This window comes from Archocentrus centrarchus, chromosome 4 (assembly GCF_007364275.1).
Source record: "Archocentrus centrarchus isolate MPI-CPG fArcCen1 chromosome 4, fArcCen1, whole genome shotgun sequence".
Taxonomy (NCBI): Eukaryota; Metazoa; Chordata; class Actinopteri; order Cichliformes; family Cichlidae; genus Archocentrus; species Archocentrus centrarchus.
The window spans coordinates 2,884,668-2,900,943 of NC_044349.1; the positions used below are offsets into that span (position 1 = coordinate 2,884,668).

The following is a 16,276-nucleotide window of genomic DNA, read 5'->3' on the forward strand; positions in this document are numbered from 1 at the left end:
TGAAGGATACCATTTAATTGAAGATATCTGAAATGAAAAAATTTCAGTAAGAACTGTATGACAGGCATACAGATGAAATTAGGGGTTTGTAAAACACAAAATTACAGAGGAACACCCTAACCCGACCACCCCGACTCTGTTTCTTCTTGTTCTCGCTCTCAATTAAAGCTAACTGTCTAATCATAGATTTAGCTGGATTTACCATTTTATTCCAACTGTAGGAAAACCAAACTGTTCGTCTCTGTAAAAACAACATTTGAAGGCAGAAAGATATCACTTTTTAAGGAGGGCAGTCTCACATTTGACTCATTAAACACTGGCTGTGGCTCAGCAGGTAGGGCGGCTCTCTACTTCTATCTTCCTGAGTGATACTCAGCCCCTAATTGCATCCAATCCACGTGTGCGAGTGTGTTATAGATAAAGTGCTTAAAGTGCTGTATGAACATATGAGTAGATGAATGTGGCTTGTACTGTACAAAAAGAAAAAAGTGCTGTGAGTGGTCAGGTCAGTAGCCATGGAAAAATCGAACACTTGTACATCTCCAGAAAGGCCACTAGATGGAGCCCATGAGCTAAAGATTTGCTTGCACCGCAATGAAAACATCATTTCATTATTATCATGCTACTACAAAAGCTAATCAGCAATGTTAAAAGCTACAATAATTCATACAACATTAAAAAGTTTGTGTAGACCTCTGACGCAGCACATATAAGGACATTTTTTTGGTTTGTAATTTTCTCTCATCATCATCATCATCTTAAAACCACAAAGATGTGACTAAGCTGCTGAGAGTGGAACATTTATACCCAACATGATGCAGAAGGGCAGGAAAGTGGGAGTCATGGTCTCACATCTGTGATATTAGCATTAGAGAAATTTCTGTTAGGCAAGGCAGGTAAGTGCTGCAGTGTTATTTATCATATCCCAGCAAGGCACTAAAATATAACTCCGGTGTTATGAAATGTTCGAGGGCCCCTATTTTCCATAAAGAAGAGTCAACCAAAGCAGAGCTGCAGCAGAATAAAAAATGGACTTAACATTCATCACACAGGTCTGAAAAATGACTCCAATAATGCTTTATGTCTCCTGGATACATAAACTGGAAATAATCTATTTACACTTTAGTCATTTCAACTATCTGCAGCATTGCTGCAAGCTCTTTGCACTCCCTGTAGTGACTAAATATATACATTTTCCAGAATTATCTCCTAGGACATAAAGGACTGTTAGCTTTGTTTAGTAAGATTATGGCTCTCCTAGTATAGTGAAATGTGTGTGTGTTTTCAGTTGACTGCTGTTAGTAATGCAAAGACCCAAAGAATGTGACAGGTTTTAGGCTGAGGAGGTTCTTCACCAATTCAGTAGAAAGTCCAAAATAGCAAACCAAATGATCGTAGCATTCAAACCTGCATCCCACTGAGAAAGCACACACGCAACAGGCACACATGTGGTGAAGACTGCAAACCACACTTGTGTTAACCTTATGTAATTCTAGAGGCGAGTAATGCTGAGAGGGGAGCTTTTAGAAACAGTTATTTTGGCTATTTGTTGAGACGACTGAGAGAAGGAATGAGAGGCATCCCTGCAGAACCGCACAGACTGCTGTGTCACCACTAACAGCACATCTGGAAAAGTCTCAGGGCACCGAGTGCCGGGATGGCAGAAACAATGTTCCTGTCTCAACTTTTAAACTTAAAATTATGTGATTTTCCACCAGCTGCATTGCAGTTAATAACTGGCTGCCTTTGCTTATAATTATAAGCCACGATGTGCAAGTATATATGTTAATGCACAAGTAGTTGCCACACAGAATCACTGCAGACTTTGTGTTTGTTTTAAACGAATGCTCAAATCAACAAATGCTTCATGATTCAGTTTAATGCAGAACTTCCTACAGTATACCTGCATATTATCATTCAATTTTTTTCACTCTAATAGTAAAAGATGTCATACAGCAACCCATCCTAGCTAAAAACATTGAATGGAAAGATACACAATCTGGGCAAATGTACTGGACCACCTACACATCACATCTACAGGAGCTGATTGGCCATGCAAACCCAATGCCACGAGGCTCCTGGTGCTCAGTTTTTTTAATGCTGTGTTTATGCTACAGTAGAGGAACATCCCTGCTCTGCCACTCCATGACTATGGAGTTACTACGGTTCCAAAAGGCTTCCACTGTGCAATTATATCACTTACAGCTGATTGCAGAATATCTAGGAAGAAGAAATTTCATGAAAGGATTCTCTGCAACAAATTCAGTGAGCCCTTTAGAGCAACCTACTCTTTCATTAGTGCTGGTGCAGGCAGACTGCATGGTTAGCTGCTTATGGCAATGGGACAGAAAAAACAAACAAACAAACCTGAATTCAAAAATGAAAGGTGTGACCCATTACTTTGGTCTATACAATGTAACGAACTCATTCAAGTTTTTTCATGTTTGTCTTTCCCCTGTGGAGCTCTCTTTAGTAAAACTTAACATTAGACAGTAGAGACAAAGAACTAAAACAGAAAGTGAGAACAGAAAACAGGGAAATGTAGTAGTTACACAACGAAACACAGAAGGAACAGACAGAATGAGACAGAGAACAGTGAGGGACTAAATAAACTCAAACTGGAACAAAGAACTAAAAACTCTGCATGCATAAAAATCAAGGAAACAAACAAGGAATCAAACCAAGTGGGAAAACGCAGGGATCACCTTCTTTTAACAAGGTCCATGTTGGGAATTAGCAAGCAAGGATGTATCTATTTAATTCTGCTTTTTCTCTCTATAAAAATGATATAACAAAACTGTTATTTTGTAAATTTCTGGATCAATTGCACACTTGGATCAGGACAATAAGACAATAATGTTAAATAAGAGAATGAGATTTCAGTATCATAACTAACTAAATGCCAAAAGGAGTTTTAAAAGCCCCCACTCCCCAGTGGGAATAAAAAAAAAACGTGCACAGGAAGATCTGTGTGTATAAACCTCCAGAAAACTGCTGTGTTTTGTGGAATTAAATGAATCACGATCACATATCACTCCAGCAGATTTCCTCTCCTTTAAAAGTCATCAAACAGAATCAGTGAAACAGTCAGCTGAAGGGGTTTCTGCGGTTTCCTCACATTATTCATGTTCTTGTGATTTCCTCCGTGAAGAATAAAACGTCATAAGAGAACGAAGCAGCTGAGTTACACATAAAGGCCTTTCTTCTGTCACTTGTGTAACTTGTGATACACAAACACAAAAAAAGCCAAAACATCAGCAAAAAAAAAACAAAAAACAAACTGCTGAGAATATTTTCTGTCAGAATCATTAAAAACAACTTGGTTTTAAAGCTTTAGTTACAGCAAGCATGAGGGGACGAGTGGTACTCTAACAGGATGGTCATATCTCTCTTAAAGGTACCAAAATAAACACTGAAGAAGGCTTTGATTGGTGCAACATGTGCTCCTGTTTATCAAACACTAAATGTGTGCAAATATTTTCCCTTAAATTACTGCGGATTTCATGTAGCCAATTTGCACATTATGTCTTGTTTTTAATTTAATATGGCATCATGATCGTGAATTAATGTCATGGCATTATGGTGTAGTATTTGATGGGTTTATGATTTAACTGAAATCCTCTCCTGTGTTTGTTACTTTTCGCCTTTTCCTCGTGCGTCTTGTGTTTCCTCGTCTACGTCTCCTTTCGACAGGCACTCATTTCAACTCTTAGTCGTCGCACCCATATTTTGTATTAACACATGCAGGTTGCGAACTTCAGGTGTGGAGAGGGGACAGTGGGACAGTGGGGGTTGTTACCTACCTGAAAGCAAGGCAAACTGGCGGTGAAGCTGCTCTATGATGTCGACGGCCAGCAGGGGCCTGATGTCCTGCTGCATTATCTCATCTGGAAGGAAGTAAAAACAGATCAGATATTCAGAGATATGATAAAATACCCATTGCATTTTACTATAGTATGTTACAATATGAAATCCAAAAGTCAAAGCATAAGATTAGCAGACCAGAGATCAAAGAAAAGACATTATACAGATTGTAACTCTCTCCAAAAGTAGAACCAGCTTTAATTCTGTGCATCACAATAAAGCAACAAAGTAAAATGATGCCATACTGTAAAATATCTATTTCATAAAGCATTACAGTAAACCACAGTATGTGTTGGATAGTTGGATGTACTCCTTGCTTGCAGAATGTTTGATAGTACGTAACTGCTCACCAAGACAACTACCATGCTCCTTTGTGGCAGCTCTCAATAACTGGGGTTTCTTTGATTGTACTGGTACAGTAGGGATCTCTTGAAGTGGCCTGCTGTGCCATGGGTGTTACAGTAGCTAGGGGAGTTAACTCAGATCAGAGCTCTGCAATTAGAGACTTGCAGTGACCTGGCAGGCAGGACTACCCGAAGCCTCACCCTAATCCTCTGACTAGGCAGGCACCTCGCTCCTTTCCTCGCTATGTGTGAGTCCTTTGGTGATGCGGAATGGAAGCAGACCATTAAGAATATCAGGGATATCATGTGAAGTCTGATTAACCACGTTTCCACAGTGCATGAAGAATACTTTAGGTGTCTCAGATGGAAGAGACCAGAGAAAGGCTCTGAAGCCAACAATAGAATCCAGTCATCATTATGGAAAGCACAGACCCTAGGCTGGACCCTTTGGGACCTCAATAGAAGCGGAGGAAGCAGGTATTAATCTACCTACTCATTTTTTCATAGCACATCAGTACATGCTTTTGGACTCGAATCATACTGTAACACAGAATTCCTCTCATATCCCTTTAACCTGAAAAATCTGCAGCCATTCTTTCTTGGAGAAAACTGACTGAAGCTGTGCAGAGTACACCTTCCAGGTGAACAGGCCCGAGAGGAGACATATCATATTCATGCAGCTGCGTTTCATATACAGTCAGAGTTTGGAGGTAAAAAAAATAGGAAGTTCTCTGTCTCTGCTCAAAGGCCTGTCCTCATTTGGTTTTGTTTTTTGTCCCTAAAATTGATTTTTTTTTCTTATCTTTGAAATCTTTTTTCATTGTTGGACATTTAAGGGGAGGGATATTGCTACTGAACTCCAAATTCAGTTTAGAATCAAACCCAATCAAATCAAGTTTTACATTTTCGCTGACTGGCCTGATGCGGTGCTGCAATAAAAGAGCCGAATACTCTACAATGGACCTCGAGCTATTTTCCCACATTATCATTACTGCTGACATGAACCTAAAATGGTTTCACATAAAATATATGAACTCAAGGATTGCTTTTTAACTCGCTCCAAGAAAAGAAAAGTGGATCTTGAGTTGTTGAGTTTTTTTCACCTTCTGGGAAAAGAATGAACTTTTCTCACTGGTTCCACATCATAAGACCCCCAAAATATTACTGAAGTTTGAAATGTGACTTTTCAGCAACAAAGGTTTCCAGTAGCTAAAATCTACCAGCCAGTGATGGAAAATTGTCCATTTGTTTCACATTTGCTTCAGAAGACATCATTAATAAGCTTAATAAGCTCTTGTGTTGGATAAAAGAGGCCAGAGACATTTAAATTATTTTTTTTTTTGCAGTCTTTGGATTAGCTTTGTGTGATCTACGGTTGAAAGCATTTCTTATGTAGGTCATGCTGCCCTTTTTAACACATCCTACTTCAACCCAACTGTCCTCTAATTGGCAGCCCCTCACACACAGGTTTAAAGAGCATGTGGGTGGGGCTGTGATGTCATACAGATCCAAGCGTAGAAAAGACTTATTAGTTAAACCATTATTTGACCAACATTAATATCACCAGTCACCGGTGGAACAGAAACTATATGGCAGAAAAAAGCATCGACTTTAAGGAGCTGTTTTCTGCCTTTTTCTCTGGACATCTCACGTGTTCGTCACAAGCAGCCGATTCTGAAGCTATCCATTTCTGACTGGTGTTCATATGATATTTATAAGAAAGAGAAACAAAGCATTCTCAGACAAGGTTTTAAGGGTACGTACTCCTGCCCTGGTTTAATGTTTATTATGGTTCCCCTGCAGGGTAAAGCTCTAAGTGCAGTGTGCAGTGAACAGACCTTTCTCTGTTACAGAGAATAAAGACATGCATTTACACTGACTGCACTTTATTACTCTGAAACATGCTTGGGTAAGTCTTGTGCTGATGTGAGTGGGGACAGAAGCAGAGGAGCATAACAGCTGGTGGCGGTCATTATTGGAGGTACCATCAATGCACCTCTGTTAGTGTCTGACGTACCGAGGTTATTAAAAATTCAGCTTCTGTTACAGAGACGAGTGCATTCTGAAATGTTTTGTAAGATTTTGCTATAAACACACACCAGTACCTACTCAAATCTTGTCTTATGAGTATCTAATATTTACGACACTGTTAATCATAAACTGAAAGTTAAAACAATGCAAATTAAAAATTTGAAAGTTTTTGTCCTTTAAACAGTTCCCTGCAGAAACAATGTAACCGGGCTGCTACATTACATCTTACCAAACCTGCACAAATCACAGTTGATATTTCAGCACGGTCTACTCCAAACACGTCACCTATGCAAAACTTTAGAGAAGTGGATGTACTGCTCTAAATAAAACACTGTAACAACGGTCTATGCTAAAACCTTTTATGAAACAAAGACCGTTAATTAGTTCACCAAAAATGCTTTAACACAAGCTGCTGCCCGGTGGTAAATTTAATGCTCAAATTACATTTAAGGATTAGATCATTTGAAAAAATATGAATACTTTTGTCTGGTAGCATTCAGAACAGTAGGGTTATGCAGCCAGAGCCAGGTCAGGCTCTGCAGCAGGGAGGATGTTCTGTATTGTTGGAACATCAAAGTAAGAAGGAGTGGTGCTGACAGATGTGATACATGACCACTTCAAGGCTCAACGGAAAAGTGCTGTTCTTAGAAACTGAGAGGGCAGAGGGTGAGTGCAGCAAGCACGCCTATAAGGAGGCAGCAAACTCCGTAATGGCACCAGTGGGATTCCTGATTAAGCTTGGACAATAACATCAAGGAACTAACGAGGTTTTCTGAAGATGTGTTGAACTGCTACAATTAGCTGGTTCACTGGCATCTGTTTGGGCAGCGACTCCTGTTCAGTTTAGCCATAATTATAGTCCAGACCCTGAAGGGCTACTTCAAAGGCTGGGAGATTTTTCAGTTTGACAGAGGTCGTTACTGAGCCGGCAGTAAGTGAGCAAAAACTACTGTCAGTCCTCTCATGGGGTCCAGATTGGTGTTAGCAGTGTGTAAATGAGAAGGCATATTCCAAACAGTTGCAATAATTTGGGTTATATCCACAAAGCACCTCTCCATTTTTACAGCTTCCCCCAATACTGCGTGTAATTGATGAGGCAATGTACTACATCCATGTACACTAAACTACACTGCTCAAAAAAATAAATAAATAAATAAAGGAACATTTTTTTAATCAGAGTATTGCATCAAGTCAGTTAAACCTCTGTGATATTGATCTGGTCAGATCAGTATCAGAGGGGGTTGTTGATCAGTTTCAGCTGCTCTGGTGTTCATGAGATTAATAACAGGTGCACTAGAGGGGCAACAATGAGACAACCCCCCCCAAGCAGGAATGGTTTTACAGGTGGAGGACACTCACATCTGGCTGCTTTTTCACTAGTCTTGCATTTGGCTAGGGTCAGTGTCACTGCTGTTAGGAGGAGGCAGTACAGTCCGGCGTCCTCTAGTGGGCCCTGTTCCCAGCACTGTGGGGGCCCAACTGCCATTTGCAATAGAATACCATAAGTTATCTCCATCTTTTATATACAGTTTGTGGACATCCATCTAGTTTCATGATCACTCATCCAATTCGGGGTCATAGGGAGTTAGAACCTGTTCCGGTCACAGGACTAGCTGAAACCTTTTGGAAACCTTTTCCAAGCAGCGTTTCTCTGTTAATATCAGCTGACTGTGCACTTGTGTTTGATCAAAGACAAACCAAGGTCCAAGGACCAAGGTCAACCCTGAACTGCAAGTCGTACAGACTCAGAATTCTTACTAAAGCAGCAAAGACAAGCTTGAATTTGTCATTAAGGTCTTATCTAGTGTAATTCATTTCTTTAAACCTTTGATTTAAGAGAAAATGGCCTCTCTCTATTCCATATGTCAGAATAATATATGTAAAGGATAAAATACCAACAGTATTACCAAATAAAAAGTGACCACAGCTGCTGAGTGAATGAACCAGATCCCAGCTTCAGTGTGTCCAATTTCTCACACTGCCACAAGAATATGGTGCCAACACCACCACACACTGCTGCAATATACACACCTTTGTTGTGATCTCACTCCACCTGCTCTGGAAGGGATTAAACAGCATGATCTCACACGTGTCGCCGTGATCGTGTGTGTTCCTGCCACAGAATCTGTTTGCTGTCATGTTTGTGTCCAGATGTGAACAACATGTGGAAGTAAACTTTATTATTGGAATACCTCTTTGCTACATATTCATGAGGAATCCATGAGGGTCTTCACATCTCTTAAATATACTAGCCTGGGACCTGCAAATCACACCCACCTCTTAGCGCCTGTGTTATAGACTTATGTTGAGTTGAAAGGTTCAAATTTGAATATACAAACTTTCCAAAATTTCTATAAAATTCTTGTTGCTGGTTAATCATATCTGCAACGCTGTCTGTTTGTTTCCATCGTGCATTTTACCAGGAAGGTGTCCGAAATCTGCAAATTCATCGTGCAGCACAAACAGTGACACCAAACTCGCAGCCAGAGTCACAAAAATAAAAAAAGGAGTTCTGCAACAGGTGCTCTGAGCTCTGATCGAGTCGTGACCTCAGTATCACTGAGTCAGTCTGGAGTTGCACCGAGAAAGACAAAAAACTTTAAAGCCCTAAAAAGGAAAAAAAAAAAAAGCATCTTGGAACAAACTGCATGTCAGAGTACTGAGGAGGATGGCGCTGTTTTAAAGACAGTAGGTGTGATTTGTTGTATATTCCCTGTTTATATATCCTTTCAAGCTGATGAAGCCTTTTGCGTGTGTTGTCTTGGGTTGCGGTGCGTCGTGTCGAACTTGCCGCAGTGAGTTCATGAAACAGAGAGTGTGTGTGGAGTTTGTCTGTCTCAGAACTCACCAGGAATGCTTGTTTTTGTTTTTTTTCCATTATGTTCCTGCACTCTCTGTGATTACAGTGCTACAAAGCCCTGGAATAGCAGCTGTCAGTGTTCCAGGTATAACCACTTCACGGCTCCTCTCATCTCTGGAAATGCCTCGAGCATTAGCACTTTCTGCCAACACTGAACCTCTCATTTACAGAAAAGGCTGTTTTTGCTGAAAAGCTACAAAGTCTACCTTCCCATAAATTTTGCAGTGAATATTAAAGGCTCGAATGCAACTGGCTGATTATGGTGAGAGTAAAGTGGCAAAGTGTGTGCGTGAATATTACCTATTGTGTTTTTAACGCTCTTCATCTTTGCAGCCTCCTGGCAGGAGTGCACACACACAGGAGAAAAAGTGAACACTCCAAGAAAAAGCAGTAATCCCATCAAATGGCAGCAAACTCATCGTATCCAAAACCAGCGAGACCAAAACATCCAGCAACAAAATCCCAGCTTGTCAACAGCAGCCGCTGCTTCTTCACTATCCTCCTCCTCCTCCTCCTCATCATCATCTCAGGCCGTTCCAGACGGACGAATCTCAGTCTCTCCCTCCTTTCTTACATTTCACTCACACACTCACACACACTCACACTCACACACACACACACACACGCACACTCACACACACACACACACGCACACTCACACACACACACACGCACACAGAGCTAGAGCAGTCCCGGAACTGTTTGTGTGTTACTGTTGTTAGGTTCGCCTGTGGTCACTTTTTCCAGCTCCAGCTGTAGTAAAACAGCTCAGCTATGAGCAGTGAGCAGCCTATAAGCAGTCAGAGAGGGAGGACTGGGTGGGAGTGTGCGTCAGACGAAGGAGACAGAAGGAGGAACACAAAGTGGAGCTGAGCTTCAGTGTGTGTGTGTGTGTGTGTGTGTGTGTGTGTGTGTATGAGAGACAGAGAGTGTGTAAACATGTTGCCATGATCATGTGTGTTTCATTCCTGAGGACTCCATGTTAAGCCTGCCGCAGAATCTGTGAGCTGTTATGTCTGTGTGTCTTTTTTTATGAGTCCTGAGTTATGCTGCGCTGCCAAATGTGGACAACATGTGGAAGTAAACGTTTTTACTGAAATACCTCTTTGCTAAATCCCCCTCACGGGTAACCTGATGCTATAACCACTCTTTCTAAGTCTGATCTTGCGATGCAATCTTCTTTGTGGTTATTTTTAGACACTCAGCACTTTTGGCAAGTTGTTTTTGTTTTTTTTGCCTTCACAGAAACATCAATGCCAGCTTTGCCTTATCCAAGCTAGTTGCTTCAGTCTGAAAATACAGCTGAAAATATGTTGTATGTTTCTATAATCCATTTTTAGAGCTACATTTTTAATTATGTCCACTAGGGAAAGACTTAATCAGTGAATCTCATAGACTGTGAGATCTTTGGGTCGGGAAAGCACAACCTGCTTTCTTTATTATGGCCAGCAGGGGGCAGCTCATCCAACTGCAAATTATATATTGAAGCCTGTGAGGAAATGGCCCTGCTCCTCATTAACTGTGTGACTGAATGCAGTAGCTGGCTGAGGCCTTTCTGTGTGGAGCAGGGGCGCAGCTATATACTTTCTGAGGTGTATGCGGACACATTTTTAGGCACCCCTCCCCCACCCAGGGGCGGGTGTGGTAATGCTAATTAGCAAGCTAATACTAACCGCTAAAAGCTGCTCCTGCTTGTTAATTGTGTGAAGGGGCCTACACATGTAACCAGAAAGCACATCTAAAGCCTAATCACAGTCTTCATGAACCTGTAGTTACATTTCTCAGGTGCATGTCATTTTTCTTGAAGGCCTTTCACAGCTCCACTGGTGCTGAAAACTAATGTTTGACGATGGCTTTCTGAATACAAGTGGGTCTGCAACTATCAGTTATTTTAGTAATTGAGTATTGTATCGATTATTCCATAAATTAATCAAGTAATCGGATAAGAAATCACTTTTCATACTAACAATTCATCTGCACATTTTAACTTCCATAATGCAGTTTTTCTCTATCACGTGTGTCAGACTTAAGGTCTGCGGGCCACTTCCGGCCCACGATCTAATTTTATACGGCCAGCATGATGATTTCATATAGCTATTATTAATATCCCACGTAAATGTGCTCCCACCACTTATACTACAAATCCCACAATGCACTGCAACATCTGCCGGCAGGTTAAGAACTGTACGCTATCCCGTTTTCCGTATTGCCGATTGATCAGTGATCAGCGGATAAAACTTCGGTCAGCACTTTTTACAGTGACATTTAAGCTGCCTGACTCCCCAAAAATGACCAAACGAAAGGTGAAAAACAGGGATTTTCCAAACAGGTGGGAGGCAAAAGACCTGAACGCTGACATTGAAGGTAAACCATCTGTCTCTTTTCCTCATTTGCGCTGCGGGGAAAAGAGCGGATTGATGGGACAGATGATGAAGAGGGAGACCTGCACAGGTGAGCTGACAGTGCATCACTGCGTCACACAGCAGGAAACGCTGCGCAGCAAAGTCCTGAAGACAGAACGCGTCATAAACACCGAAACACAGACAGGGAACTTTATAAGAGGCAAAGCTTTAAATCACAGCAGTTTCAGTCTTTTCTGGAGTAAATAGCTTCTGAATTTGGTGACGTGCCTTATTACACAGGTGCGATGAGCTGCCTGAGGAAATCTGTCAGTTCATAGAAAGTGAAGGAAACGGCACCAAACAATCACACAATTACCACCAGATTGTGGTTATAGTGATCGTTCTGGTGGCTACAGCTGATGTAAGGAAAAAATAACAGCTGACATTCTCTGCACAGAGAGTAAAACCACACAGACAGTGGAAAAAACTTGTCAGCGATGATCCACTCCTGTTAAATCATGCCTGAAATTTTCATTTGATCTTCGTTTTTCTTCTTACTTCTCCTCATTCATGCTGGTTGTCATTTCGATTTCTGTAGCCGCGAAATCCAGTGCGCGCATGACCTTAGGGGCATCAAACATGCACATTGTGAACTTTCCCTGCGCTGTGGTAGATTGTAAATTGCAGTGAAATAATACAGGAGCGAGCAGCGATAAAAGCAGCGATCTAGCCGGTGCGGAGTCCGCGGGGCTCCTGTTTGCTAAATGCAGAGACAGCAGAGCTCCGAAAGTGAAGCGGTGAAATCCTCAGCCCGATTAGAGGGCGTCTCAGACCAGCGCGGCGCCTTGCGATCAACCGCTAGCTAGAACACTACACTACACACACACACACACACACACACACACACACACACACACACACACACACACACACACACACACACACACACAACGCACCATCCGCAGCCTCTCATTACTGTGTTCATGTGTGCAGATCACTTATTCATGGACTTATAAATTACAAGACTTCTATGACATAACTTACTGACTGTCTTTAAACGGGAACAGGAGGAGGGGAGGTGAGGGAGCGCAGGGGCGCCTAATCAGCGCTGGGCTTCTGTTATTGATCATGTCATATGCACAGCTGTTAAATACAGAAAATGCAACTACAGAAATATTTTCCCACATCGTTTTGGCGCCCCCCTCTTGTGCGGCGCCCCTATGCATTGCATATGGTGCATAACCCCCTTTTTGCGCCACTGGTGTGGAGCATGCATGTGACCATGAACTGGATAAGCAGAAGAAAATGGATGGATGGGTGCATGTACGTACACAACAATGTGGGGAACACAGGGAGAAAACACGGAAGTACAAGGACAGTAGATACTGACATTCACATACAGGCACACAGAAAACAGCACACGTGTGAACTTGTACACATTGTTTTCAGCACAATGGCTGTTATGCGACCTACTTCCTACAAGTGGGTAAACATCACTGCATTCTCAGGCGTGTAATTTGTGTGTGTTCATGACTTTTTCACATCACACAAAAGTTCCTAAAAACAAAATGTTTGACCACAGGAAGCGGAAAAGCAGCACAGCCACATTCAGATTGATTCAGATTTTCCCAACATGGAAGATTTGGGCTCATCTTGATTCACAAAAAAATTGTTCACTGTTCAAATTAAGCAGCTAAAAATGAAGTCAATAATGAAGTGCCAAAAACTGCAGTTTCACATATGAGTACTTGAGGTTGATTAAAAAATGTGCATCAGTCCCAGAGACCGCCATATTTACATGTTCGATGTTACAGCAGACATCACATTTACAGCTTGGTACAAAAATATTCAGGTTTCTGGAAAACTGATAGTCCATAAATTCAGGTGTTCCAGTCACTTCCACAGGTGTATAAACCAGCACCTCGGCATGCAGACTGCTTCTACTGTACAAACATCAGTGAAAGAATGGGTCGCTCTCAGGAGCTCAGTGAGTTCCAGCATGGTACCGTGATAAGTCCAGTCAACTTCCTCACTACTAAATATTCCACAGTCAGCTGTTAGTGGGATTATAACAAAGTGGAAGTGATTGGGAACAAAAGCAACTCAGCCATGAAGTTTTAGGCCGCGTAAAATCACAGAGTGGGGTCAGTGGATGCAGTCAGTGGATCACTACAGACCTCCAACCTTCAGATTAGCTCAAGAACAGTGTGCAGAGAGCTTCATGAATGGGTTTCCACGGCTGAGCAGCTGCATCCAAACACAATGCAAAGCACTGATGCAGTGGTGTAAAGCACGCCGCCACTGGACCCTAGAGCAGTGGAGACACGTTCTCTGGAGCCAGAATCTCCCAATTAATGCATCCCTAATTTTGATATAAACTCAGTCAGCAATATAGATAATATATACTCAAAACACCTACTTAGTTCTATATGCTGTTAAAACAGAATATAAACGTTATCGTTATGCATGTATACCAGCACTTTAATTTTAATTAAATATTGCCATATTTAAATGTTATTTAACCAACAGGACAAAAAAGTGTTTGAGAGAAAAAGCAGAGAGAAATGATGCAGACAAGAGTGATGAAGAGAATGGATGCTAATTGCGGGGTGTTAATTGTTGTCTATGTCAGCAGTGACGTGCACTGAGGATGATCTGGAGACTGGATGTGGACCCACATCAGACCCCACTTTTGTAACTGTACTCTTGCACTGTTTTAAATAAACTAACTTTTGAAAATCTGCTCTTTGCAGAGTTTATATTTATTTGATTCAAATGAAAAATGTATATGAACTAATACTTGCACTTCTTTGATTAAAAAACAGACATTATTTGTGAGAATCTGTTTCTATAAATAAAAGGTTTCGTACCACATGTGAGAACTGTTCAAAAACGTCTGCAGGAAGTTCATCAATAAACGTCTGCTTCCTGCCCCCCCATCGCTCCTTTTGTCACTGGATCAAAAATGTAAATCCGCTGATGTAGACTGATTTGTTTCTAATTTTTGACCCTCAGTAAAAGCCCTGCCTTGGTTCTGTTCTTGGTCGGGGAACATGAACAACATTTTGCAGGTAAACTCACCATATTCTGGTAGCCGTTAAAAACTCGTGTTTTTTTTTTTTTCAGCAGTTGATAATGATTTACCAGCTGTTTCTGTTGACTTACTTTTACACGTTCATAGATCGTACAGCTCGAAGCAGAACAGAAGAGCAGAAAATGTGCGGCCATAAAAACCATAAACCCTGTCTCTGCCTCTCTCTGAACACACAGACTGTGAGTCCCTAAAGAGCCTCTCTAACTCAGGCTCATTCTTTGTGGTTCTTTCAGAGTGAAGGCTCATATCTTTAAATATTTTTTTTATCATTTTGCATGTGCATCTGGGTGTTTTACAGTGACAAGGAACTAAAGATTTGTGCTATTAAAAGATGTAAGTGGCAATAAAGTTGCTATTTTCTTTTATTGTCGTTGTTTTTGTTTTAACGATGCCGAAATCTCAGATGTGAGCAGCGCACAAAACAGATGCTCTTCACATACAAACACAATACACAAATATGATGCAGAGCTTGTGTTATTTTTGGGTCGTTCCTCAAGGTCTAGGTGAAGGGGGGGGGGGGGGGGGGGGGGGGGCTTCCTGTTGGTCCTCAGGAAGAAGGCGTCAGCACAAGAAAACAATCGGAGGATGTCCAGTGACAGACACTGATAACGTGTCTCTGCTTCTCATTCTCTGACACACACACACACACACACACACACACACACACACACACACACACACACACACACACACACACACACACGCAGAATCCCAATGAATATCATTATCACCTCGTGAAATGGGGCTGCTGATAGTTAGTCACATGTCTCAACCCTAAACACTGGGGCATCTTCTGTGGTGTAAGACTGTGTGCACTTCTGTACACATGTGATAATGCATACACAGTCATTTTGGTGCTGTTGCCATAAATATGAGCATGCTTGATGTTTATCTTGATCTTGGACCTGACAGGGACTGACAAAGCAGCGTGCTCTGGTGTTTGTCAGTCAGTCAGCGGGCATACTGAGTAACGAGGACAACAAAAACATCTGTGCTCCAGTAAATCACAGGGTTCAGCCGATGACACTAAAACCTCACACCAAATACAGACTTCTGGTGTTATTGATGCATTACTGTTACACTCTGCTAAAGTAGAGTTATGCATGAACAAATGGGCTTCTTATCAACTTTCCAAAAATCAATTATTATTTATCATTACCACCTCCACTTTCTGTGCGAAATAAGCAAAGATGTTATACATAGATGTGTGTAAATCCTGGAGATCTTTTTACACTTCCTGTTCTCACAAAGGGCTTTAAAACCAGGACCGGTACTGCAGACTGTCACGTATGAATACGTTATAATCATGAGCGACATGCAGGAGTCGATACGGTCCGGTGAAAAACTAAGACCCCATGTTTCACGCAGAACCACCTTTATGTCCCAGTTAATGAATGCATATGAAATTTTAACCGTGTATGTTATTTTATAGGTTGGCAACTGACATCTTGCCAAAGGACTGCAGTTGAAAATTAGCCATCTAGCTAACGCTGGCACATTTACAGTAATATTGATCAGTGTGCATTCTCTTCATAGATAAATAAGTAAGAGAGAAATAAGCGAGAGGAGCAATAACTTAAAGTATTTGCTGTCTGTATGATTTACATCATTTTGAAGGAATTTTGTCCCACTCTGCTTTATACTGCTGCTTCAGTCCATTGAGGTTTGCAGTCATTCATTTACGCACAGCTCTTTTACGGTCCCACCACAGCATCTCAGTCCAGTTGAAGTCTAGACTTTG

The 16,276-nt window shown here is 41.4% G+C and overlaps 1 protein-coding gene across 3 annotated transcripts in view; it reads right to left on the reverse strand.

The window, feature by feature from the left end:
• The window catches only part of mcf2l2 (MCF.2 cell line derived transforming sequence-like 2), a 99,765-nt gene that overhangs the window by 69,346 nt on the left and 14,143 nt on the right, over positions 1-16,276 (reverse strand). For 2 of the 3 annotated variants that reach the window (XM_030726701.1, XM_030726700.1), the window contains exons 1-2: positions 9,400-9,715; positions 3,804-3,887 (exon numbers count right to left, since the gene is read on the reverse strand). In XM_030726701.1, the coding sequence (XP_030582561.1) occupies positions 3,804-3,887; positions 9,400-9,499 (184 nt within the window). In that variant the 5' untranslated portion in view covers positions 9,500-9,715. Of the gene's footprint in view, positions 1-3,803; positions 3,888-9,399; positions 9,716-16,276 lie in introns of those variants that run through there. The other variant, XM_030726699.1, reaches the window with a different exon arrangement.